This window comes from Budorcas taxicolor, chromosome 18 (assembly GCF_023091745.1).
Source record: "Budorcas taxicolor isolate Tak-1 chromosome 18, Takin1.1, whole genome shotgun sequence".
NCBI classification, from domain to species: domain Eukaryota; kingdom Metazoa; phylum Chordata; class Mammalia; order Artiodactyla; family Bovidae; genus Budorcas; species Budorcas taxicolor.
In genome coordinates, this window is record NC_068927.1 from 60,453,338 (window position 1) to 60,481,323 (window position 27,986).

General features: G+C 39.2%; 1 protein-coding gene across 1 annotated transcript; it reads left to right on the forward strand.

Moving 5' to 3' along the window:
- On the forward strand, nt 1–27,979 carry LOC128064033 (zinc finger protein 665-like). Its single transcript, XM_052656853.1, has 10 exons — nt 1–32; nt 766–848; nt 6,043–6,221; nt 6,645–6,742; nt 11,199–11,275; nt 15,643–15,925; nt 15,980–16,786; nt 16,871–17,685; nt 18,094–18,267; nt 27,662–27,979. Exons 2-10 carry the CDS (start codon nt 834–836, stop codon nt 27,977–27,979), a joined length of 2,766 nt encoding a protein of 921 aa, XP_052512813.1. The 5' UTR covers nt 1–32; nt 766–833.
- Nucleotides 27,980–27,986: the final 7 nt, after the last annotated feature.

The window sequence follows — 27,986 nt, forward strand, 5'->3', positions numbered from 1 at the left end:
GGAATACTCTTTGTAAAGATCCTTGAACAAAGGTTAGTGGTTAACTTTATGGATTATTCTCTGGGCACAACTACAGAAGGCTTTGTGCCTTCTCATGCTCCTCTCAAGGACAATAAGCACCTTAACCTTCTTTTCAGTAACACAACCGAGGAAAGGAAAAAACAATTAAAATCACAAGACCTAACTCCTTCATCCCAGGTCCGTGCCTGCGGGAGAAGGAGAGGGAGTTAGGGCCATGCCTCCATTTTGTCACTAATGTCTAATGGAGCTCCCGACACACATGTTTTGTACCCTCTGACCAGAGATTCCCCTTCACTTAGTTTGTGTTGGTCCACAGCTCGAGACTGTTTAAGATGCCCCAGTTGATTCCAGTCTGGATCCCTCACTGAGCATTAGGACTCTTGAGTCCTCCCAGTCCTGAGGGCTGAGATCTGGGCTGAGGAGGGGATGCTCCGTTCTGAGTGGGGATGGATTAGGGCTTGCTGTGTGACCTGAAGGAGATTGCCTGGTCACTGGAGGTGCCTCCTGCTGCTGTGTACATGAGGCCTCAGCAGGAGGGGAGTGTGATCCAAGGGAAAGTGTGGGAAAGTCCCGTGTTGGTCTCTCTGCGGAAGTTAACTGTCCTGAGTCCCTCCTGAGACAGTGGCCACAGGGACCTGTCTGTTCCTCATGGTGAGGGCTTCCCTGTGTGTGTGTGGTTGGGGCTCAGGAAGGGGATGTGTTGATCCTAAGCATTAGACAGCATGTTTTCAACTTTCATGATAGATCTCTGAAGACTCGTGTTGCCTGGGGAAGCCCTGAAGTTAAAGAAGAGGAAAGAAAATGAGTGAGGCATGGCTCTTTCTCAGGTAAGGTCATATTTCGTCTGTCCTTCCTGAAATGCCCTTCTCTAGACTCACTAATCATGTCTGACTCTGGAGTGTCCTGTGTGACTCCTGTACATGCACAGTCATCCGGGGCCTTCCCCCAGGCCCTGTCGTCTCCACTTAGATCCTGTCTCCCCATGACTCGGTGACCTGGCCCTTGTGAGAACGCTCCCCTGGGCACCGTCCTGGGCAGAGCTTCTCACCCACGGGTTGGAGAAGGGGTCTCAGTGCTGTTGGGCAGCAGGGATTCCTTAGGGCCTATCTGGATGCACTGTCTGCTCTCTCAACCAGGGTAAGGAAACTGCACGTGAAAGTCAGGTGTTTGTATGCACAATAGCTGGTTAAATCTGGGAATCAGATCAATTGAGCCTGTCCTTTGCCTTTTGTGTATCTTGACATCCTTGTGAATATACCTTACATATACACAAAGAATTATTTCTGAGTACTGTGTTGTGTTCAGTTGGTTTATTTGTCTGTTTTTATACCAGTACCACGTCACCTTGATTACCTTGTAATAGGTGTTGAAATAGAAAGACCTCCATCTTCCTTCTTCAAGAGTTTTGCTGTTCGCTCTTTGAATAATTCTATGACTTGCATGATGTTTTATTCTGCTTCTACAAAGATTGTCATGGCAGTATTGATAATGAGTTAATTGGTTGATTGACCCTTTGTGTGGTTATTAAAGAATCTGTTTTGATATAGCATGTTTAAATCTTAATGTTTTCTACTGATGAAACTTTGTCATGTGGGAGAGAAGATCTCATCTAATTGCTCTAAGGGTTTCATTGCTTTGTTGAACTGTAGTGCAGAGTGTGCATCCTTGGCTTCTTCTTGACCTCAGAGGAAAAGCTTTCATTCTTTCCCCATTGCTGTGCTCTTTTCATAATGGCGTTTATTATATTGATGTTGGTATAATTTATTGTTTGTAGTTTGTTGAGTGTCCCATCTTGGAAGGTTGTCAAATTGTTGTCAAATGGTTTTTTTCTGCATCGAGTTGATCCTGTTTTTTTTTTCCCCCTTTAATCTGTCAATGTGGTGTGTCATATTAATTGATTTTTGTGTGTTGACTTCTTCTTGCCTTATATGAATAAAATCCACTTGGGCATGGTGTCAGATCTTTTTATTTATTTATTTAAATTGTTTTAATTGAAGGATAATTGCTTTACAGAAGTTGTTATTTTCTGCCAAACACCAACATGAATCAGCCATAGGTATATATATGTCCTCTCCCTCCCATCTTCCTCCCTATCCCACCCCTGTAGGTTGTTAGAGAGCCCCTGTTTTGAGTCCCTGAGTCAGTCAGCAAATTCACATTGGCTCTCTACTTTATATATGGTCATGTAAGTTTCCATGTTACCGTCTCCATACATCTCACCCTCTCCTTCCTCCCCTCCCACCTCCATCTGTTCTCTGTGTCTGTTTCTCCAGATCTTTTTAATATGTGTTAAAATTGGTTTGCAAGTATTTTAATTTTGCATCAGTATTCATCAGGGATATTGGTTTCTAATTTTCCTTTCTTGTGTCTTTGGGAAATCAGCAAACTATTAGAATCATGCTTGCTCCATAGAATTAGCAGGATTAGTGTTAATTCTTCTGTAAATGTTTGGTAGAATTTGGTCCTATATTTTTCTTAGAGGTTTCTGACTACTTTTTAAATCTCTCTAGTTATAATGGGCTTCCCTGGTGACTCAAATCATAAAGAATCTGCCTTCAGTGCAGGAGACCCAGGTTCTCTCCCTGGGTCGGAAGATTCCCTGGAGAAAGGAATGGCTCTCTAGTCCAGTATTCTTGTCTGGAGAAATTCCATGGACAGAGGAGCCTTGTGGGCTACAGTGCATGAGGTCACAAAGAGTCAGACACAACTGAGTGGCTATCACTTTCACTTTCAACACTTCTCAAATTTTTTATTTCTTAATAAATAAAATAGTTTGTATGTTTCTGAGAATTTGCCAGTATGTCCTGTATTCTGTCATTTATAGGCATTATTGGTCATAGTACTTCCTTATCTTTTTGACCTCAGTTGTAATCACTTCTGTTTCATATCTGTTTTTAGTTAATTGAATCTTTTTTTCTCTTTTCCTTTATCAAAGTGGGGGTTTTCCTATACAGTTTTTTCAAAACATCAACTGATGGTTTGTTGATTTTTATATTTTTCTACTTTCTATTGTATCTCTGGTTTAATCTTTCTTATTTACATGTTTCCTTCTGCTAAACTTGAGTTTAGTTTGTTTTCTGTTTTCTGCTTCCTAGAGGTCTAAATGTATTTCAGATTTAAGATCTTTTCTTTTTTTACTATAAGCATATAACAGTTCAGACTTTCCTTTTAGTACAGTGTTCTCTGTGTGTTATAAATTTTGTAATGTTGTCTTTTTGTTATTATCCATGTATTTAAAAATTTCCATGTGATTTTTTTCTTAGACCCATTTGTGGTGTAAGAGTGAGTTGTTTAAGGTTCACATTTGAGGAATTTTCTTTTTTTCTTGTGTTTATTTCATCATTGTTAGGGAAGATACTTTTATGGTATCAGTCTCTTAAAATGGTTAATTTTGGCCTAACATGTGGTCTCTCATAGAGAATGTGTCCTTGAGATACATGTGTTTTCTGCTTTTCTTGGGCAGTGTGATCTGTACATGCCTGTTCCATATTTGCTTCATTTTTCTGAGATATCTAATGTTAGATGTATATATATTTTTACTTGTTACAGCTTTTTGGAAAATGGACTGTTTTATCATTACACAATATTTATCTCATTGCACTTTTTTTTCCTTCAGTTTATTTTGTCTGATATAACAGTCTCCCCTGCTCTCTTTAGGATGGACTGTCTTTTTCCATCCTTTGACTTTTCATCTTTCCATGTCCTTGGGTTAGTGAGTACTACCTGTTTCAACGCTCTGACAAACTCTGTGTCTCTTGCCCTGGTTTTTTCCTCCTGTTAGTTCTTCTAGTGGCCCCTGCTCCTGTGCATCGTATGGTGGTGAAAGACAGGCACCCTGGACAGCTCCTTTCATGCCACTGTAATTTCAGAAGGAATGTATTGAATATTTCCTTCCTATCGTGATGTTTCTTGAGATAGTCTTGCTTAATAACTGTATTTTTTTTCCATATTCTTTTTTGCCATGATTTTTAATTCTGCAAGAAGTTTTTTACTTGGTATTGTGATATTTTGTTTTGATCATAATCTAATGACTCTTCTAATTTCAAATCACTCTTTTATTGGAAATGGAAAAAAAGGTAAAGAAAGTCTCTGGCTTCTGTTAATGCCTTGCTATGTAAATCTAAATGGATAAAATTATATTTGTATCTTTGTGTATGGTAATTTTATTATGAATTGAGTTCAAATCATAATTGTTTTTAATTTTTTACCAGTTTTCTTTTGGTAGCCTAGTATAGAATCCTGTTGACAAACTCAGCTGAGTACAAAGGATACATTTTTATCATCTGAAAGATGCTGAAACACATGTGAATAAAAGGATGGTATATTATTGTCCAAAAAAAATCTGTCAAAAGACGAATCCTCTCATGACAGTTAATTTTTTATAGATAAGCATGCATGCATGTGCAAGTCTGTGATTTAGATAAAAGACAGCATGATTTGAAAACTACATATCACCTTTTTCTTTCAGTTGAAATTATGTTATCAGTATAATCTGTTGCCTTGAAATTTTCTAAACCATCCTGTTAGTGTTTTAAGTAGTAAATTACTAACACTTGTGTTTCTGTATTCACGTCTGTAATGCCCTTTCATGCCATTCCACACTGTTCATCTTGGACTTTTTTTTTTTCATATTAATACAATATTTATTTGTTTTCCTTCTGTCAAAACCTGAGCCCACTACTTTCCCCAGGCTGCCTGGGTAGTTACAGGAAACGGAACATACAGGGCAGACACAGGAGAAAGAACTATGGGAGGTGGAAAGAGCTCCTTCACATCGTGAAGAAGATTAGCTAGACCACCATCAGCCAAAAGAGCCCCATGGCCTTTGAGAGGGCCAAGCCCATGGTGTGGAAGAGCTACTGTTTCAGGGAAGGGTTCCTGGCATAACAGTGCTGAAGCTCCCGAACAGAGTCCCACTTCCAGCCCTGGAGCCAGCCACCCATGCTGTGGCAACTCCAGCTCCAGGGAACTTGGCTGCTGTGTCAAAGTCCTTTGAAATGGCACTGGTTTGGAAGCTGTGGCTAGGAATACGTGAGATGGTCTGGGGACCTGGGGCTGCCAAGCTGCTGTGGCTCTCATGGGTCAGTGTCTCTGGTCCTTCACCACCTCTGTGGACAGTGATCACTCAACAGGGGGAACATTCTCCCAATCAGGGAAGGGGTAGAGACTAATTTGGCACAGGTGTCCATTTTCAAGGGATGAAGCCCTGAGGCCCGAGAGCTGCTCCCCCTGCATAGAAGACAGAGGGGCAGGGAAGAGGCTCACCTTGGACTTCTTTCAAGTTTTCTTTAGGAGCCCTCTGTCAAAGGACTTGTAATGTTCTCTGTATTACTTCACTGTGAGATGCTTAAGCTTCAGTTGCTGATCCCAAGCTTCTGAGTTCAGGCGCTTCATGTAACATTTCTTACCTTCTTGATCTGAGTCAAGTTTCCCAGAGTGTCTGTGACACAGGTTTTCTTCTCTAAGGTGGGAACAGATGGTTCTTTAATGAGCTATTATGTTGATGACAGGTTCTTGACTGTAAAGTACTTATTTAATGTTTAGAGTAATACTACAGTAATTTAGAGCAACAGGAAGCCTTGAGACATTTGGTCCTTGCTGCTGTTATCAACATCATACCTGAAAATTTTGACCTTTCCATTAAAAGTGCCATGGACTTTGTCATCTCTGAAGACACCACTCATGCTGTACCTCATCGAGATAATGAGTTGCTCTCACTGGGTAGAACATAGTATCTGACACTTTTGTATAGCCAAAACAGTGTTGAGCTTTATTTTTATATATTTCATGGATTTTGAACAATGATGAAAAATCCATGTTAATTGGAGGATCTCATAAGGTCTTAGGAAAAAGCATAAGAAATTAAAATTAAAGATCCATAATTTCTCCAGATACCCCTGCATGGATCTGTTAGAACACATACTTCAACCAAGTCAATTCATACCCCTTACTACCCTTTCTCTTTTGCATGAAAATGAGAACTTTTCATGGCCCTTTTGGTGACATGTGGTTTCATTTCAGGAACGACTGACCTCTGAGGATGTGGCCATCAAATTCACTCAGGAGGAGTGGGAATTCCTAGACCCTGCTCAGAGGGCCTTGTACAGGGACGTGATGCTGGAGACCTACAGGAACCTGCTCTCCGTGGGTGAGGATGACTTCCTTCCAGAGCTGCCCTTGGGTATCTGCATTTTCCCTGTGTGCCCCTTGGGAGGCCTTGATGTCTTTCATGTGAGAGTTCTGGTTACTGGGGCATGACACAGCTTCACAAGGTTAAACTGACCCTCTTCAGATGCTGTGTCTGTTTCATGTCGTATCTAAGGTTGTCCCAGAGCTTAATTATGTACAGAGCTCACTGGCAGATGTTAAAAAAAAATACCTGAAAATCTGATTTCCTATTTTCTACCCTTTGACTTTCGCTCAGTGTTTAAAAAAATCTACGTCACTTAGATTTCTTTCTTCTGATAACACTCAATATCTATTTGTTTTCATTTGCTTGTTTACTTTTTTTTGGCTGCACCATTCTGCATGTGCGATCTTAGTTCCCTGAATAAGGATCAAACCTACACCGCCTGCATTGGAAATGCAGAGTCTTAACCACTGGATCACCAGGGAAGTCCCAGAATTTCTGTTTCTGATCTCAATATTATCTCCACGTTGGAGCCTGAGAAAAAGCTCTGGACAGTGGGGAGTGATGTAAAAGTAGCCAAAACTACAACATGTAAAGAAAAATGAGCGTCTCAAAAGCACTGTTTTCTTCTATTTAGGAGTGGGACAAGTTGGTGGATTGGATCCTCTGTGGTTGTTACTTAGGAAAATGTAAGAGTGGGTAGAGAGATTGTCTTTTTGATCCTAGATCCTATGAGGGGAGCATATGTGAATCTCGCGGGCTCTTAGCTTTCCATCTGTAGGTTGAGAGCATGGTCCCATCTCAAGATGCTGTAATGTCTGACCTTCATGTTGTGTTAGTTTTACTCTTGTGCTGCTCTATCCGGTCTGGGAATGTCAGCTGTTCCTGATGTTCCATTCTCCTTACTTTGTATCATTTTACCTCTTCAATTTCTTTGAAAATATATTTCTGAGGGTCTGAAATTTTATCTGGTTTCCTTGCTGTGATAATCTACCTATGTTTAATCGGCAGCCTCTGAGTCTCTGTGTAATGGATTTAGTAGGTTTCCTAATGTTATTTTCTTGCTCTGTACAAAGTCACCACTTGAAGCTATCCAGTAGAGTGATCAGTATGTTCTAGGATTACGAGAGAGAAAGTATCATGAGAGCCTGATACGTCTTTCCAGGTTATTTTCTGGCTTTGGAGACTCTGTCAAGGGCACCATGACAGTGTTGTTGATGTGTATCAAGGACCATATATTTTAGCCTCTGTAAATGATATGGGAATTTATCCCAGGACAACTTTGTCCAAGTTCACATTCTCATATCTATGAAGCTATTGGCTGCGCTGTTGTTCTGTTCATTGTAGGTATTTTTTTATTTTATCATTGAGTTCAAATTTCTGTGTTACTGTTATTGTTTCTGTTTTGTATTTGCAATGCATTGGATGATTGATTGGGAAATGGTCCCTATGGTGGAACTGGTGATCAGTCCCTCTTAAAATTCTTTATATAGTCTTTGTACTCAACTTACAATCAGATGTATGATTTCCACATATTTTCTCTTTTACTGTTGATTGTCTTTTCAAACTCACTGCACTTTAATGCAGAGTAGTTTATAATTTTGATATAGTTCAATTTATTAATATCTGATTTTATTTTGTGGCCTGTGCTTTTGGTGTTATATCTGGTAAATCATTTGTGGGTCTAATTTCCAGAAACATTTCCTACATGTTTACTTCTAGGAGTTTTATACATTTGGGACTTACGTTTTGGTCTTTGAACCATTTTGAGTTCGTTTTTGTCTGTCAGTTCAGTTCAGTCGCTCAGTCGTGTCCGACTCTTTGCGACCCCATGAATCGCAGCACGCCAGGCCTCCCTGTTCATCACCATCTCCCAGAGTTCACTCAGACTCCTGTCCATCGAGTCTGTGATGCCATCCAGCCATCTCATCCTCGGTCGTCCCTTTCTCCTAATGCCCCCAATCCTTCCCAGCATCAGTCTTTTCCAGTGAGTCAACTCTTCGCATGAGGTGGCCAAAGTACTGGAGTTTCAGCTTCAGCATCATTCCCTCCAAAGAAATCCCAGGGTTGATCTCCTTCAGAATGGACTGGTTGGATCTCCTTGCAGTCCAAGGGACTCTCAAGAGTCTTCTCCAACACCACAGTTCAAAAGCATCAATTCTTTGGGTTTTTGTCTATAGTGTAAGATAATGTTCCAAGTAAGTTTTTTGCTGGTGGGTATTCAGTTTTGTCAACATGTCTTGTTTCATAGACTGCTTCCCCCATTTAGTAGTTTTTACACCCTTGTGAAACATCTTTTGAACATCTCTGCAAGAGGTGTTTTTGTTTTTGTTTTAACCATTCTTTTTAGGTATGCAGCTGCTGCTGCTAAGTCGCGTCAATTGTGTCTGACTCTGTGTGACCTCACAGACGGCAGCCGACCAGGCTCCTCTATTTCTGGGATTCTCCAGGCAAAAACACTGGCGTGGGTTGCCATTTCCTTCTCCAAGGCATGCATGCCAAGTCGCTTCAGCTGTGTCCGACTCTGTGCGACCCCATAAACAGCAGCCCACCAGGCTCCTCTGTTCTTGGGATTCTCCAGGCAAGAATACTGGAGTGGGTTGCCATTTCCTTCTCCACTTTTTAAGTATAGTTAATTTACAGTTTTGTGTTTCAGGTATACAGCAGTTTACAAGATACTCAATATAGTTCCCTGAGCTGTATTGTAGGTTCTTGTTGTTTTATCTATTTTGTATATACATTAGTTTGTAAATATTCAAACTGGTAATTTATCTCTCCCTTTCCTGCGCCCTCACCATCCTGTACTAACCCCTTTGGTAACCATAAGTTTGTTTTTTATTCCAGTGAGTTTATTTTGTGAATAAGTTCATTTGTATCATTTATTTCAGTTTAACATATAATATCCTATGATATTTGTCTTTGTCTGATTTCACTTAGAATAATCCCTATGTCTGTCTATATTGCTATAAAAGGCATTACTTCATTGTGTTTTATGCTGTGGAGGTGGCAACCCATTCCAGTGTTCTTGCCTGGAGAATTTCATGGACAGGGGAGTCTGGCAGCTGCAGGTCATGGGATCTTAAGGAGTTGGACACAGCTGAGCTACTTTCACTTCACAATATTCCCCTGTATATATGTACCCCATATCCTTTATCCCTTTGTCTGTCAGTGAACATTTAGGTTGCTGCTGTGTTTTGGCTGGTATAAATAGTGCTGCTAAAAACATTGGGGTGCATGTATCATTTTGAATTAGTTTTCATCCTTTCTGGTTATATGCCCAGGATTGGAATTGCTCGTTCATGTGATAGCTCTAATTTTAGTTCTTTATGGAACCTCCATGCTATTCTCCAGAGTGGCAGTACCAATTTATGTTCCTTCCAACAGTGTAGGAGGGTTCTCTTTTCTCCACACCCTCTCAAGCATTTATTGTTTGTAGACTTTTTGATGGTGGTCATTCTGACCAGTGTGAGGTGATACATTTTTGTGATTTTGATTTGCATTTCTCTCATAAGTAGAGACATCAAACATCTTTTCAGGTTACTGTTGGCCATCTGTTTGTCTCCTTTGGAGAAGTATCTGTTTTGATCTTCTGCCCAGTTCTTGACTGGGTTGTTTGTTGGTTTGTTTTGATATGAAGCTGTATGAACTGTTTGTATATTTTGGAAATAAATCCCTGATAGGTAGCATCATTCGCATATATAGTCTCCTAGTGCAAAAGTTGAATTTTTGTTCTTTTTTGGTTTCCTTTGCTTTGCAAAAAGGTTTTAAATTTAATTAGGTCTCATTTGTTTGATTTCGCTTTTATTACCATGACTGTAATAGATAGATTCAAAAAAATTTTGCTGACATTTATGTCAGTGTTTTGCATTTGTTTTCCACTATGAATTTTATAGTATCTGGTCTGGCATTTAGATGTTTCACACAATTTGAGTTTATTTTTGTATGTGGTGTTAGAGAATGTTGGAATTTCATTCTTTTTCATGTAACTATCCATTTATCCCAGCATCACTTATTAAAGAGAGTTCTTCATTCTATATTCTTTCCTCCTTTGTTATAGAATAATCGACTCTGAGTAAATTGGTTAATTTCTTGGTTTTCTGTCCTGTTCTACTGATGTGTGTTTCTGTTTTGTGCCATCATCATACCACTTCCCTGGTGGCTCAGATGGTAAAGCCATCTGCCTACAATGCAGGAGACCCAGGTTCAGTCCCTGGGTCAGGAAGATCTGCTGGAGAAGGAAATGGCAACCCACTTCAGTATTCTTGCCTGGAAAATCGCATGGACAGAGGAACCTGGTAGTCTACAGTCGATGGGGTCACAAAGAGTTGGACACGACTGAGCGACTTCACTTTCACTTTGTTGACTGTGAGTTGGTAGTATAGTCTGCACTCAGGGAACATGATTCCTCCAGCTCTGTTCTTCTTTCTCAAGATCATGTTAGATATCAGAGTCTTTTGTATTTTGGTAGAAATTAAGCTTTTCTTTGTTTTATGAAATATGTCATTGTTAATTTGAGAAGGGTTGCATTGACTATGTAGATTGCCTTGGATAGTATGGTCATTGTGACAGTGTTACTTCTTTCAGTCCAAGAACATGGTATGTTTGTCCCATCTGTTTGTGTCATCTTTGGTATCAGTCATCAGCATCTTATAGTTTTTATAAGTACACTTCTTTTGACTTTTTAGGTAGGTTTATTCCTTAGAATTGTATTCTTTTCTCTGAGATGGTGAACGGGATTGTTTCATTAATTTCACGTTCTGATATATCATTGTTAGTGTATAGAAATGCAGCAGTTTTCTATATATTTTGTATCCAGCAAGTGTACTCTGTTCATTGATGAGGTCTAGTAGTCATCTGGTGGCATCTTAAGGATTTTCTGTGTGTAGCATCATAGCGACAGTTTTACTTCTCCTTCATTTTTTTTACCTTAAATTCCTTTTATTTGTTTTTTTTTTTTTTTTTTCTGATTGTTGTGGCTAGGACTTCCAAAAATATGTTCAATAAAAGTGGCAGTAGTGAACATTCTTGTCTTATTCATGTTGTTAAGGGGAGTGCTTTCAGTTTTTCCCTGCTGAGTATGATGTTAGCAGTGTGTTTGACATATACAGTCTTAATTATGTTGAGGTAGGGTCCATCTGTGCTGACTTTCTGAAGGGTTTTTATCATAAATGACACTTGAATTTTGTCAGAACCTTTTCTGCGTCTATTGATGATCATACGGCTTTTAGTCTTCAACTGTTACTGTGGTGCATCATAGTGATTAACTTGTGGATATTGAGAAATCTTGCATCCCTGCAGTAAATCCCACTTGATCATGGTATGATACTTTTATGTCCTTAATGTGTTAGTAACTGTTTGAATCTGCTCTTTTGAACTCAGGGAAGGTCTAGGAGAAAAAAAGCCTTTTTCTACAAAAAAGAGTTGGATGCCTCAGAAAGGCTTTTGTAACTGGGAAGGTCTTCCAAAGTCAGTGTCAATCCCTCCATTCCTTTGATACTCCCCGATCTTGAGATGACCATGTGTGGAAGAAGAAACGAAGTGAATGTCCAATAGAGCGGTTAATCGTACTTGGCAGAGGAACCCAGGTTTAGATAGCCTTTTCCTAGATTTTCCTTCTGATTTCTGCTAATAAGATAGTTACACAATATCCTGGAATATTGTGTGTGTTTTTCTTGAATATAAGCATTCCATTGTAACTTACAAAATCAGAGTTGGATACATTACATTATAAATAGTATAACAGGTATTATCCTGCTTTCTCCATATATCACAGTCACTTTTAAAATCTCTCTTGTTTCTGTCCCATACCCGTAGTATAATGCCCATAAACTTGCTGAACCAGTTCTTTTCTTTTAAGGTCAGTATATTAGTTTGCGCTCTCAGTTATTTTCACAAAGACATGCAGTCACAAGCTGATATCTGACATAAACCTGTGTGCCCTATGCTCTACGCAGGCCTTTTCTTAGTCCTGACCCGTCCTCACATAGTACCTTGATGTGGGTGGAAACATTGTTCTTACCTATCACATCCCTCCACCTTCTACATACTCTCACTGTAAAGATAGTCTCTGATCATTTATTGAACACGTTTCTCAGGACATGACCTAAATCACTCTGTGCATCCATGATGACTCACAACCCATTTCGAGATGGGATGGTTGAATAATAGTTAAACAGACTTCTTTTGTCTTGTATCTTCCTTGATATTTTCCTTCTAAGTTTCTTTTTTTTTTTTGAAATATTTTCTAGTCTATTCATTTGTTGGGTGGTCATGTTTACAAATAAGTTTTTTCAGTTGTCCCAGTAGGTTCAGATTCACATCCTGGTTCTCTTAACACTTTCTGGGCCAGTTGGATGTGTCTCCTGCTCTGATTAGAGAAAAACATGTTAATTTACCTCAAGCCTTTTAAAGCAAATTAGTGCTGTCAGTAGTACATGTTTTATAGTAAATACTCAAAATTTTATTTGTTTATAAAAGGTAATATCTATATTCTGTCATGTTCTTTATGATATGACTTTATCTACATTATATCTTTTTTAATATAAATTTATTTATTTTCATTGGAGGTTAATTACTTTACAGTATTGTATTGGTTTTGCCATACATCAACATGAGTCCACCACAGGTATACACGTGTTCCCCATCCTGAAGCCTGCTCCCTCCCCACTCCCCGTACCATCGCCCTGGGTCATCCCTGTGCACCAGCCCCAAGCATCCAGTATCATGCATCAAACCTGGACTGGTGATTCATTTCATATATGATATTATACGTGTCTCAATGCCATTCTCCCAAATCATCCCACCCTTTCCCTCTCCCACAGAGTCCAAAAGCCTGTTCTATACATCTGTGTCTCTTTTGCTGTCTCGCATATAGGGTTATCGTTATACCATCTTTCTGAATTCCATGTATATGCGTTCGTATATTGTATTGGTGTTTTTCTTCCTGGCTTACTTCACTCTATAATAGGGTTCAGTTTCATCCACCTCATTAGAACTGATTCAAATGAATTCCTTTAATGGCTGAGTAATACTCCATTGTGTATATGTACCACAGCCTTCTTATCTGTTCATCTGCTAACGAACATCTAGGTTGCTTCTATGTCCTGGCTATTATAAACAGTGCTGCAGTGAACACTGGGGTACACGTATCTCTTTCAGTTCTGGTTTGCTTGGTGTGTATTCCCAGCAGTGGGATTGCTGGGTCATAAGGCAGTTCTATTTCCAGTTTTTTTAAGGAATCTCCACACTGTTCTCCATAGTGGCTGTACTAGTTTGCATTCCCACCAACAGTGTAACAGGGTTCCCTTTTCTTTACACCCTCTCCAGCATTTATTGCTTGTAGACTTTTGGATTGCAACCATTCTGACTGGCGTGAAATGGTACCTCATTGTGGTTTTGATTTGTATTTCTCTGATAATGAGTGATGTTGAGTGTCTTTTCATGTGTTTGTTAGCCATCTGTATGTGCTCTTTGGAGAAATGTCTATTTAGTTCTTTGGCCCATTTTTTGATTGGGTCGTTTATTTTTCTGGAATTAAGCTGCAGGAGTTGCTTGTGTATTTTTGAGGTTGGTTGATTGTCAGTTGCTTCATTTGCTATTATTTTCTCCCATTCTGAAGGCTGTCTTTTCACCTTGCTTATAGTTTCCTTTGTTGTGCAGAAGCTTTTAAGTTTAATTAGGTCCCATTTGTTTATTTTTGCTTTTATTTCCAATATTCTGGAAGGTGGGTCATAGAGGATCCTGCTGTGATGTATGTCAGAGAGTGTGTTGCCTACGTTCTCCTCTAGGAGTTTTATAGTTTCTGGTCATCTGTTTAGATCTTTAATCCATTTTGAATTTATTTTTGTGTATGGTGTTAGAAAGTGATCTAGTTTCTTTCTTTTACAAGTGGTGACCAGTTTTCCCAGCACCACTTGTTAAAGAGAGTGTCTTTAACCATTGTATATTCTTGCCTCTTTTGTCAAAGATAAGGTGTCTATAGGTGCGTGGATTTATCTCTGGGCTTACTGTTTTGTTCCATTGATCTATATTTCTGTCTTTGTGCCAGTACCATACTGTCTTGTTGACTGTGGCTTTGTAGTAGAGCCTGAAGTCAGGCAGGTTGATTCCTCCAGTTCCATTCTTCTTTTTCAAGATTGCTTTGGCTATTTGAGGTTTTTTGTATTTCCATACAAATTGTGAAATTATTTGTTCTAGCTCTACATTATATCTTCTTAAAATTTTATTTATTTTTTAATAGAAGAATAATGGCTTTACCGAATTTTGTTTTCTGTCAAACCTCAACTGCATTATATCTTGTATGCATTTCACTTGCAACATTTTTCAGCAATATTGTGTCTGACCCTAGTCAATAAATACACAAAGCAATCACTTTTAATTTATTATATTTTGGTGCCGTTAAACTAGGTAATTAACAATAGTGCATGGCTAGAGATTAGCCTTGCTTGGTGGCTCAGTGGTAAAGAATTCACCCTTTAATGCAGAAGATGCAGGTTTGATTCCTTAGTCAGGAAGATCCCATGGAGAAGGAAATGGCAACCCACTCCACTATTCTAGCCTGAGAAATCCCATGGACAAAGGAGTCTGGTTTGCTACAGTCCACAGTGTCGCAAAGAGGCAAACGCAACTGAGCGACTGAACAACAACAATATAGGTGGGGGTTGCATTGTTTATTGGCTGTTAGAAAACCGGTGAATATTTTACGTCTTAATTTATGTGTCATTTACAGATGATGGTCTTTTAGCATGTATTCTGCAATACAGCTGACACATACCACTTGTTAACATTATAAAATGCCTTTTCTTTTTGGGTATGTAGTTCTATAGCAGATTTAGAAAACTATGTTGTTTCAAAAAATTGTTTTAGTAGTATTCTTCATTTTCTCATTTGTTTTCAATTGTAAACAACCAATTATGAAAAGTTGATTATTAATTGGGTAAGCATGGTTTTGGATTATTTACTGTTACAATATATAATATATTGTTTAGAATTTATGTACAGTAAGTTTGCAGAATACAATGATAGTGTAATATTTTGTTTTCAATTTGAGACAGCCATTGATTGATACGTTCCTAAGGGCCCTGGTAGAAAAACACTCTGTTTGAGAGTTGGCATAAGATTGTCCAATGTGAGTGTTTGGCATATGGTTTTTAAAACTAGGCTACCTTAACGGTGAATTTATGTTATGCTTTCTTAAGTTAAGAATTCTATTCCTTTAGTGTTTTTAAAGACTTAAGATGATCATTATGGTGTTTCATAACTTGATGTATTACTTTTGGTGTAATATATATTCAACATGAAACATTTATTTTTGAGTTATTGTGAGCAGGATACCTATGATTCTTTTTTATCTTGTAGATATCTCTCCTACACATGTGATGAAGCATTTACAACCCACAGCGAACAGTGATAAACTAGAAACATTCCAAACATTGATGCTGGGAAGCCCTGAAAGCTGTGAAATAAAACTTTTTCATCTTTGGGAAAGTCAGGAAAATATGTGTGACTTTGAGTGTCAGGGGAGTGATGACAAAATAAATTACAAAGGCACACCTATAAGCGTTTTTGGAAATGTGCCTGATGGAAGAGATTCACATGATAGGAAGGATGCAGGCATCAAGCCCTTTGGAAAGAGGTTTGGATTTAACTTTCAGGATAAACTGCAGATGTTTCAAACTGGCATAATAATTTCTGAATATAATGAAGTTAAGAGTTCTGTCAACAACAGTTTCTCATTTTCACCAGTTCAAAGAATTCCTCCTTGTATCCAAACCAGTGTTTCTAATACATATGGAAATGATTTCATGAATCCTTCAGGAATAAGAGAAGAACTCAAACCACACAGGGAAAAACCTTACAAATGTGATGAGTGTGGCAAGACCTTTACTCACAGCTCACACCTCAAGAGACATAAGAAAATTCATACAGGAAAGAAATTATTTAAATGTGATATATGTGACAGAGTCTTCAGCCAAAATTCAAACCTTGCTCGTCATCAGAGGGTTCATACTGGAGAGAAACCTTACAAATGTGATGAGTGTGGCATGGCCTTTCGTGTAAAGTCAACCCTTTTAAGTCATCAGACAGTTCATACTGGTGAGAAACCATACAAATGTGATGAGTGTGGCAAGGCCTTTCGTCTAAAGGTAACCTTTTTAAGTCATCTGACAATTCATACTGGAGAGAAACCTTACAAATGTAATCACTGTGGCATGGCCTTTCGTGTAAAGTCAAGCCTTTTAAGTCATCAGACAGTTCATACTGGAGAGAAACCTTACAAATGTGATGAGTGTGGCAAGGCCTTTTGTGTAAAGTCAACCCTTTTAAGTCATCAGACAGTTCATAGTGGAGAGAAACCTTACAAATGTGATGAGTGTGGCAAGGCCTTTTGTGTAAAGTCAACCCTTTTAAGTCATCAGACAGTTCATACTGGAGAGAAACCTTTCAAATGTGATGAGTGTGGCAAGGCCTTTCGTCTAAAGTCAATCCTTTTAAGGCATCAGACAGTTCATACTGGAGAGAAACCTTACAAATGTGATGAGTGTGGCACAGCCTTTCGTCTAAAGTCAAACCTTTTAAGTCATCAGACAGTTCATACTGGAGAGAAACCTTACAAATGTGATGAGTGTGGCAAGGCCTTTGCTCAGAGCTCACACCTCAGGAAACATAAGAAAATTCATACAGGAAAGAAATTATTTAAATGTGATATATGTGACAAACTCTTCAGCCAAAATTCAACCCTTTTAAGTCATCAGACAGTTCATACTGGAGAGAAACGTTATATATGTGATGATTGTGGCAAGGCCTTTTGTCTAAAGTCAACCCTTTTAAGGCATCAGACAGTTCATACTGGACAGAAACCTTACAAATGTGATGAGTGTGGCACGGCCTTTCGTCTAAAGTCAAACCTTCTAAGTCATCAGACAGTTCATACTGGAGAGAAACCTTACAAATGTGATGAGTGTGGCAAGGCCTTTCGTCTAAAGGTAACCCTTTTAAATCATCAGACAGTTCATACTGGAGAGAAACCTTACAAATGTGATCAGTGTGGCACGGCCTTTCGTGTAAAGTCAAGCCTTTTAAGGCATCAGACAGTTCATAGTGGAGAGAAACGTTACAAATGTGATGAGTGTGGCAAGGCCTTTTGTGTAAAGTCAACCCTTTTAAGTCATCAGACAGTTCATACTGGAGAGAAACCTTACAAATGTGATGAGTGTGGCAAGGCCTTTTGTGTAAAGTCAACCCTTTTAAGTCATCAGACAGTTCATACTGGAGAGAAACGTTACAAATGTGATGAGTGTGGCAAGGTCTTTCGTCTAAAATCAAGCCTTTTAAGGCATCAGACAGTTCATACTGGAGAGAAACCTTACAAATGTGATGAGTGTGGCAAGGCCTTTCGTGTAAAGTCAACCCTTTTAGGTCATCAGAGAGTTCATACTGGAGAGAAACCTTACAAATGTGCTGAGTGTGGCAAGGCCTTTGCTCAGAGCTCACACCTCAGGAAACATAAGAAAATTCATACAGGAAAGAAATTAGTTAAATGTGATATATGTGACAAACTCTTAGGCCAAAATTCAACCCTTTTAAGTCATCAGACAGTTCATATTGGAGAGAAACATTATATATGTGATGATTGTGGCAAGGCCTTTTGTCTAAAGTCAACCCTTTTAAGGCATCAGACAGTTCATACTGCAGAGAAACCTTGTGATGAGTGTGGCAAGACCTTTACTGACAGCTCATACCTCAGGAGACACAAGAAAATTCATACAGGAAAGAAATTATTTAAATGTGATGTATGTGACAAAGTCTTCGGCCGAAATTCGAAGCTTGCTCGTCTTCAGACGGTTCATACTGGAGAGAAACCTTACAAATGTGATGTTTTTAGAACAGCCATTGGTATAAAGTCAGCCCTTTTAAGGCATCACACAGTTCATACTGGTCAGAAACCTTACAAATGTGATGAGTGTGGCAAGGCCTTTCGTGAAAAGTCAACCCTTTTAGGTCATCAGACATTTCATACTGGAGAGAAACCTTACAAATGTGATCACTGTGGCAAGGCCTTTCATCTAAAGTCAACCCTTTTAAGGCATCAGACAGTTCATACTGGAGAGAAACCTTACAAATGTGATCAGTGTGGCAAGGCCTTTCGTCTAAAGTTAACCCTTTTAAGGCATCAGACAGTTCATGCTGGAGAGAAACGTTACAAATGTGATGAGTGTGGTGAGGCCTTTCCTGAAAAGTCAACCCTTTTAAGTCATCAGACAGTTCATACTGGTGAGAAAGCTTACAAATGTGATGAGTGTGGATAAGTCTTCGGTCAAAAACCACATCTTCAACTTCACTGGAGAATTCATACTGGAGAGAGACCTTTCAGATGTAATGAGTGTGGCAAGTTCTTCAGTCAAAATTCACACCTTACAAAACATTGGAGAATACATATAGAGAAACCTTTCAAATGTTTTGAGTGTGGAAAATCCTTTTCTCAGGTCTCAGCACTCACTAAACATCAGAAAATCCATACATGAGAGAAACTCATGTGAATGTGGTATATGGTAGAAGTCTTCAAAATTCACACCCTACTATTGCTCAGAGAATTCATCCTACTGAGAAACCATACAAATATCATGAGTGTGGCAACATCTTAGGCTTTATGAGAAAATTCATACTGGATAGAAGCCAGATATATATGTATTTATTAGTCAGGTCTTTAGAACATGAATTCATTCTAGAAAGATTCCTCACCAATTTCACAAATGTTAAAAAATAAATAAATAACCCTATCCTCACATCTCACCAGTAGTATCAGAGTATTTATCCTGGAGAAGACACACAGCAATGTAACGTGTGTGGCAAGGATCTTAGCCAAAAGTCACAAGATAGGAACGTAGGGGAGCCATACTTCCCAGACTCAGTGGTTGTGGCAAATCCTTTACCTTTTTCACTCTATGTATACTCTGATGACTTTAGTTCAGGTACTCACCAACTGTAGTAAGTCCATATTTGAAGAGAAGCTATAGAGATCTTTTGTGTAAAAGAAACCTGAATTCTACCTCAGCAAATATGATTCTTTGGGACAGTAGTCCGCCATCTTTTTGGTTTCCTGGCTTTCTGAATAAAGTCACTATTCCTTGCCCAACAAGTAGTCTCTGTTTATTGGCCTGTTGTGTGGTGAGCTCTAAGAGCTTGGCTTTGACATTGATCAAATGCATTTGCTACATGTGTTTCACGATGGTCTCTGGGAAGGAATCAGTGAGATGAAGGGATCGACTTCATTAGATACAATTCATTCACATCCATGTTCCCTGGAAAAACACACAGCCTAAATTACAAAATTCAATAGTGAGTGTGAATTAGCAATAGGGAGGGGAGAAAATAATATAAAACTAGGACATGACTCATCATGGTCAGTAGGAACAGGAAGCTCTTCTGTACATAGTCCTGCCTGTTATAAAACATAATGTTCTACCAACTGACCTTGAACAGAGTAGGCAGATGTTAAAAGGCCTGGGCTTTTCGTAGGAGGAGAGGGAGAGTTACCAGGGACTGATGGTGTGCTAGGAACAATGCATAGGAATAGGGTCATGTTCTCCATTGGATAGAAATAACTGTTGTATGTGTGATTAAAGAAGAGTTACTCTTATTTGTGGAAATTGAAGACAGAGCTGTCACGGTCTTTGTAGACCAGGACCTGAGGAATGGATTCCACGAGAAGAAGGAAGCATAGGACCCAAGTCTCGAGTGAAACAAGGGTGCTTTATTTGCAAAAATGCATGGTTATATATCTTTATACAAGGCAGCTTTAGGCAGTAAAAACATTGAGGAAAAACAAAGCGAAGCAAATAACAATCTTGAAAGGGCCAGAAAGCATTCCATATCCTGAGGAAGAGGGGCATAACTGAACAGATTACCTTTAAGTAAAAGGTCACTGAAGGGAGTCACTGAATGGATTCCAAGCAGATGTTCTTTCTCATGACCTCAGTCCTGAGAACTGCATGCAGCTCTGCTCATTCTTGTTTTCCAGGAACTGATAAAGAATAGAGTCCTTGAGATTTGGCACACAAAAGAAGAAAATATCATGTTGGATCCTTTAAATTTGAATGTCCCCTGACAGTTCCCCCTTTTTACTTTTTTGTAATTGGGGATGACTGTAGATACTTGTGTGAAAAAGGCCCTGAGCAAGTGAGTTTGTTTTGTTTGAACAATTATAGTTGAAAGGCATCAGTATGTTACAATTATAATCACCAGGATAATTATCAGCATTATAGTTCCAGATCCAATACTATGTGTAATGCCTTGAAACCATCTTTGAGGGTCTAGCCCAGATAATTGATCAGCTAGCTGTTCAGCTAAGGTTCCCAAATTGTTGGAAGAGGGTAGACTCTTAGAGAAGGTTTCAAGGATTTCCTTTTGCAACAATTGTACATTTAAGGAAGCATTATTATGCATATCTTGCAAATGAAATTTAATTTTTTTCCCAATTGTAAGCACTATGGTTGAACCGAAGAGGAGTGATACAAAATTAAGTAGAATTCCAATCACAATTTAATAATGCTTGTTTTTGTAAATCTATTAATTGATCTCCAACCCATTGGATGGCCGTTTTTATCTTGAACTTTTTCATCTCTCTCAACCTGAGTGACCCATATAGTACGAGCATCTTTAGTCCAATTTGGAATAAAGTTTCGTATTTGAATTGAAGTTTGTAAAGCAGTGTCTGTGACAGTGGCAGTGGTGCAAATGGCTATTAACCCCAAAATGCCAAGAATCAAGCATCTAATTGCTTAGATCGTCAGAGTAATTTCGTGAGTAACTGGGAGGTAAGTCTTACGATGGGATCCTCTTTGCAGGGTCGTTGGAGATCTGCTGGCAACCACAGACTACGTCGTGATTGAAGAATCAAAAGGGATTCGTGTTTTTAGAGAAATAGAGGAATTAAGACAAGTATACAATTTGCAATCTATACAAGTCACAGAACGTAAAGTCTTATTGTAAGTTTCCTATGGCGATAACAAAAGGAAGGGGAACAAGCTTGTATAAAACATGAATGATTATAATGGAAGGAATAGTTACTATGACTATGACTGGTCCCTGTGAAATATCCAGTCCAGTTTCCAAGTTTTCAGTATTTGTAGCAAGTTTCCAGATGTCCCATTGTTCAGGGCCAATTTGTTTATTGAGGACAATTTGAGGGCGAGGAGGTGCCATTCCACCATCAAGCCAGCCAAGGAGTCCTTTGTCATGGAAGTGTTCCATTGAACTGTTGGTAATCTTCCATGTTACTTAAGTAACATAATCACACATGGTACTGTTAATATCATCTGAGCAGTACGATAACCACATACCATAGGGTCCCCAATCAACAATGGTGTAATTGGCCACAAACATGAATTTCCATGATTTAGCTTGACATCTATCTCAACAAACAGGAGTATATTTAAAATCCTTAAAAGTAAACCCCTTACATTCCAACTTTTGTCCTTGTCCTAGAGTGTTGGTAGTATTGACGTGGTTCTCATAAAAGGACAGGGCAGTAAACAGTCTAAGCAATGTGTGGAAATTCTTTTTTGGAGGCAGGATGAAAGCCCACGTCTGTCGACTAACATTAATACATAATTCTGCTCGGCCCATGCATAAAGGAAGGATTTTATAGCCTAGAGGAATGTTAATTAATCTTTCTTCGTCCTCAGGATGAGAGGGCCCCTCCAAACTCCAAGGAGGAGGCATATGTACTGAGTCATTAGTGGATACAATCGGTCCTGTATCTGTCCATTCTACAACCTGCAATAAAGGGGGGGTTAGGTATATAAGCCCAATAAGTGTGATTAATCAAGTCAGCCGGAGCGGGGGAAGCAAAAGCAAGCATAGTGACAAAAATATTTTTAGGATTCCGAGGCATTCGCTGTTGAGAAACCAGATTTTCAGCTTGATTAGTAAGGGTTTTTAATCTGTCCCCAAGTAGGGAAATCATAAAGTCGATGACCTCAAGTGCAGCGTTTCTTGGAAATTTTCAAGTCACCGTGGCTTGTACTGGAAATTCCTCCTCCTGGGGATTTCGCCATTTCTTCCCTATCTTGAATGCCGGTGGCTCCCCTGGGGCGGATCTTCTGAAGAGGGAGCCAACTGATTTTGTTGGGTCCATCTGGAGAAATCCAAGCATACCCCTTTCCCTGTAATATTAATTTTCCAGATTTCCATTGTTTAGTCCACCCATCTTGATAGCAATTGTCAGAGGAAGGGAGGTATCCTTCAATGCCTCAATGTTTTTCTGCTTTGTCCAAGTATCCCCTTGAGGCAAGTTTAAAATTTTTAAGCAAATAAAGCTGTATTAAAATCACTGCAGATGGTGATTGCAGCCATGAAATTAAAAGATGCTTACTCCTTGGAAGAAAAGTTACGACCAAGCTATATAGCATATTCAAAAGCAGAGACATTACTTTGCCGACTAAGGTCTGTCTCGTCAAGGCTATGGTTTTTCCAGTAGTGTTGTATGGATGTGGGAGCTGGACTGTGAAGAAGGCTGAGCACCAAAGAATTGAAGCTTTTGAACTGTGGTGTTGGAGAAGACTCTTGAGAGTCCCTTGGACTGCAAGGAGATCCACCCAGTCCATTCTGAAGGAGATCAACCCTGGGATTTCTTTGGAAGGAATGATGCTAAAGCTGAAACTCCAGTACTTTGGCCACCTCATGTGAAGAGTTGACTCATTGGAAAAGACTTTGATGCTGGGAGGGATTGGGGGCAGGAGGAGAAGGGGATGACCAGGATGAGATGGCTGGATGGCATCACTGACTCGATGGACGCAACTCTGAGTGAACTCCGGGAGTTGGTGCTGGACAGGGAGGCCTGGTGTGCTGCGATTCATGGGGTCACAAAGAGTTGGGCACGACTGAGTGACTGAACTGAAGTGAACAATAGTTATAGGATTAAAGAGTATATTGCGTTGGAATGTGTTGGGGTCCTTTAATGGACTGGAACCTGGTGGTCCGGTGTCGAAGATAAGAAAGTGAAAGAGAGAGAGAGAAAGAAAGACACGGGCACCCAAGCTCTGGTGGAGCAAAGGTGCTTTAATGATCTTTCTGTGAGTGTATATAGACTGTTGTACAAGAAATTTCCTTCAATACAAACAAACATACAGCAACCATTACCAAGGGAACAAGGGATTAATAATGGTCACAAGGTCAGGAGACAATCCATATCTCAAGAAAGAGGATTGAGATTAAGCAGTTTTGTTGTAAGGAGAACGTTTACTGAAGGCGTTTCAAGCCTGTCTCATCCATGACCTCAGTCCTGGGAGCGGCGTGCTGTTCCACTGGTTTCTGACAACAGAAACTGATGAGGAACAGCACGTTGGAATCCTCCTGTTAAACATTCCCTGACAATTCCCACTTATTTGTAAAAAGGGTTCTGACCATTTGAGTTTGTTTAGTTCTAACAATTTTGCATGAAGGCAACAGTAAACGACAAATATAATTGTCAAGACAATCACCAAAATTACAGTTCCAGACCCAGTGCTGTGTGTAATGCTTTGAAACCATCCATGTGGGTCTAACCCAGATAATTGATCAGCTAGTTGTTCAGCTAAAGTTTGCAAATTAGTGGAAGAGGGCAGATTTTTAGAAAAGGTTTCAAAGATTTCTTTTTGTAATAATTGTACATTCAGAGAGGCATTGTCATGTATGTTTTGTAAATGAAATTTGATTTGTTCCCAGTTGTAGGTACTATCATTGAATTGAACATGTACAACAGAAAATTGAGTAGAATTCCAATCACATTTTAGCGTCACCTGTTTTTGTTCATGTATTAATTGATCTCCAACCCAGTTGATGACTGATTTTAGTTCCTGTATTTCATCTTGAATATCCTCATCTATCTGAGCCTGAGTGGCCCACGTAGTATGAGCATCTTTAGTCCAATTTTGGATAAAATTATGTGTTTGAATTGAGGTTTGTAAAGCAATGCCGGTGACGGCAGCAGTGGTGCAAATAGCTATTAATCCCCAAATGCCAAGAATCAGCTATCAAATGAATCGTTTAGATCACTGGAGCAGTTTAGTAAGTAACCGGGAAGTAAGTCCAGCCATGGGGCCTTCTTCCCAGGGCCGCTGGAGATTTATTGGTAACCACAGACTACGTTGAGATCGAAGAATCAAAAGGGATTCATTTATTAAGGAAACAGAAGAGTTAAGACAAATATATAATTTGCAATTTATACAAGTTACAGAACGTAAAGTCTTATTGAATTGTAAACTTCCTATAGCTAGAACAAAAGGAAGGGGAACACAAGCTTGTATGAAATATGATTGATTATTACGAAAGAAATAGTTTCTGTGACTACAATTAGTCCCTGTGAAATGTCCAGTCCAAGTCCTAAGTTCTTGGGTGCTCTGAGCAAATTTCCAGGTGTCCCATTGTTCAGGCCCAATCTGGTTATGGAGGACCACTCCAGGACGAGGTGGGTGCCATTCCACCGTCAAGCCACCCAAGAAGTCCTTTGTCATGGTAATGTTGCATTATAGTGTTACTAACCTTCTATGCTACTTGAGAAGCATAATCACAGGCAGTGCTGTTAATATCATCTGAGCAATTAGATAACCACATATCATGGGGTCCCCATTCAACAATTGTATGATTAGCCACAAACATTAATTTTCCTGATTTGGCCTGACACTTGTCCCAATGAACCAGAGTATATTTAAAGTTCTTATTAGTAAACGGTTTGGATAGTGTTCTTTGTTCTTTCCCTAACTCTTTCCCTAAAGTTTCAGTAGTATAAACATGGTTCACAGACAAAGGAAGGGCGATAAATAATCTAAGCAACATATGAAAGTCCTCTTTCAGAGGCAGGGCAAAAGCCCAAGTTTGTCTGCTAACGTTTATGCATAATTTTGCTGGGCCCATACATGAAGGACTTCATAACCTAGAGAGGTGTTAGTTTCACTTCTTCTTCAGGGTGTGAGGGCCCTTTAAGGCTCCAGGGAGAAGGCATATGTATGGAGTCTTTGGTTAATATGATTGCCCTTTCTCTGTCCATTCTACAACCTGAAGTAAAGGGGGGTTGGATATGTAAGCCCAGTGTTATTGATTAGTTCAGCTTGAGTTCGGGGGAGGTGCCAGCAAGCAAAGCAAACCGGGCAACAAAAACATTTTCAGGACTCCGAGGCATTCTCTATTGAGAAACCAGATTTTCAGCTTGATTAGTAAGGGTTTTTATTTGTTGCCAAAGACGGGAGATCATAAGGTTGATGCTGCTGAGGGCGGTGCTTTCTGGAGATTTTTGGAGCCACCATGGCCTGTATTGGAATTTCTTCCTCCTGGGGTTTTTGTTGTCTCATTTCTTTATATTGAAGGCCAGGGGCCCCCTTGGGTCGGATCTTCCAAAGAGGAAGCCATGTGAGTTCATCTGGGGAAATATAAGCATGCCCCTCTATAAGATTAATTTCCCATATTTCCATTGTCCATTCAACCTGTCTTATTACCAAATGGGCAGAGGAAGAAGAGGAGTCCTTCAATTCCTCAAAATGTTTTTTTCTGCTCGTGTCAAGATATCTCCTTGCAGTAAGTTTAAAAAATTTAAAACAAAGCTATAGTAACAATAGTTATAGGCTTAAAGAATATATTGCATTGGAATCTAGTAAAGTCTGCTCTGGATAAGGAAGATAAAAGTGTTCCTGTGCATTTCCCCGTATTTAATTTTTTATTTGTAGTTTCAGTGTGTAATGTGTTTAACTGTGTCTTGTGTTTGTGGATTATAAGAAATGTCTGTAATCTGTATAATAGAGGATGAATATAAAAATTGTTTGAAATGCTTAGAAATACAGGCAAGGTCATTGTCTGTTTTTATAGAATTAGGTGTTCTCATTATTGCAAAGTAAGCTAACAGGTGGGTTATAACTTGTAGTTTCGTGTCGGAGAGCTGTGGCCCATATAAAAGAATTTGTGTCGATTGAGACATGTAAGAAGGAAGAGGAAGAAAGTTCAGAGCAATGAGTTCCATCCATTTGCCATAAAATTCTTTCATTTGTCAGAAACTTTTTTATATGTTTGTATTTATCATTATGGCAAGTAAAATACATATTTATTAATAGTTTAAATCTCTTTAGTTTTCCTGTAAGGAAAACTTTTTTTAAGAGGAAGTTAGTGTTCAGTAATTAATTTTCTAAAATCTTACTTTATTTGGAAGTGATCTAGCTATGTAATAAACTTTTCTTATTTCGTTTAGTACAATTTTATGAATTTAGGTTAACCCAATCCTAAGAGATTAGGTAGACATGTTGAAAATATAATTATTTTTATTAGAGTTTATCTAAAAGATTTCATCTCATTTATATATTTATATATATATAGTGAGTTACTTTTTTGTTGACAAACTTAGTTTACCTTAAATCTAGGCACAATAAAAGTATTATATAATGATTTAAGACGTCTTAATTAGATTAAAAAATGATTATATTTATATTTAAATAAATATTAATATTGAATATTTTTCAGTTGACATGAACTTTAAATAGAGCTCATTAATTTCATATTATCCAAAAACAAAGACATACATTGAGACATAGATAATTTTAGCTAGACAGACAGACATAGTTTTCCACTTGACATTTAAAATATCTTTCTGATATATTTATGTGTATGTGTGTGTGTGTGTGTATTTTTTTTTTCCCTGAGTTCCACCAATTTCTTTATGGCTGTAGTCCCAGATAGAGTGGGCTGTGTATCCCAAGGACATGATAAGAGTTAACTTCAGTTTTTTTTCTTAGGCCTGTTTTTGTTTCCGAGGCAGAATTGGAGCACCAAAAAAGTATTTTAATAAGTTAACCTTTTCCTAACTGCACATGTAAGAAGAACCGGTTTTGCAATTTCAAAAAAGATTTAATCAGTTTTTTCTGGAGTCTAAAGAATGAATATTTAATTAATATGAATATTAATATTCATCCAACGCAGTGGAGTGGAACAAGGGCCCTGGCTCGAGCTAGCAATAAATTTCCTTTTTGTGTTTGCATTGCTGTGGATGTCTTGTTCTCTCAGTTCTGGGGATTGGGACCTTGGGCATAACATTTGGGGACTCGTCCGGGATCCCCTGACTGAGAAGAACAACACCTTCCAGGCATAAGGGAAGCTCTCACTAGGAGGAAATATATCTGGACGCCGGCATTAGGTCAGGGGGCGAAAGAGTCACCCGGCCAGCATAAGTCTGGGGCCCAGCATTCGAGCTGGAAGGCAGCTGGTTCTGTGAGCCGTTCTGTAAAGGAATGGGGGAAAACCTTTCTCCCGATCCTCAGTCTGGTGGGCAATGGACGCCCTTCTGTAAGGTAACTTTGGGGAACAGGACAACAGCAACCCAGGATAAACCTAGTTCAGTGTTTTTGGCTGATATTTGTTCGTCTACTGTCTGTCGCTTGTCTTTGTGTGCCAGCACCGTGCTTTTTGTGTGTGCATTGTGGGTGTGCCGCCATGGGTCAAAGTTATTCTACACTGCTATCTGTAATGACTGACCATTTTTCCGATTTTAAGTCCAAGGCTCAGAATCTATCCCTGATAGTAAAGAAGAGCAAGCTAAAAACCCTATGCTCATCTGAGTGGCCAACATTTCAGGTCGGCTGGCCGCCGGAGGGAACTTTCGGCCTGCCGGTCATCCAGGCTGTTAAAGAAAAGATAATGGCTCCTGATCCTCGGGGCCATCTGGACCAAGCTCCTTACATTCTGGTCTGGGAAAATCTAGTAGAAGACCCTCCCGTCTGGCTGAAACCCTTTATTCACAACCCCCCCAGTGCTTCTGTTCCACAGGTCCTGGTCATGGAGACCTCTAAGGAAGAAAACCGGGAGGCATAGGAGAGCC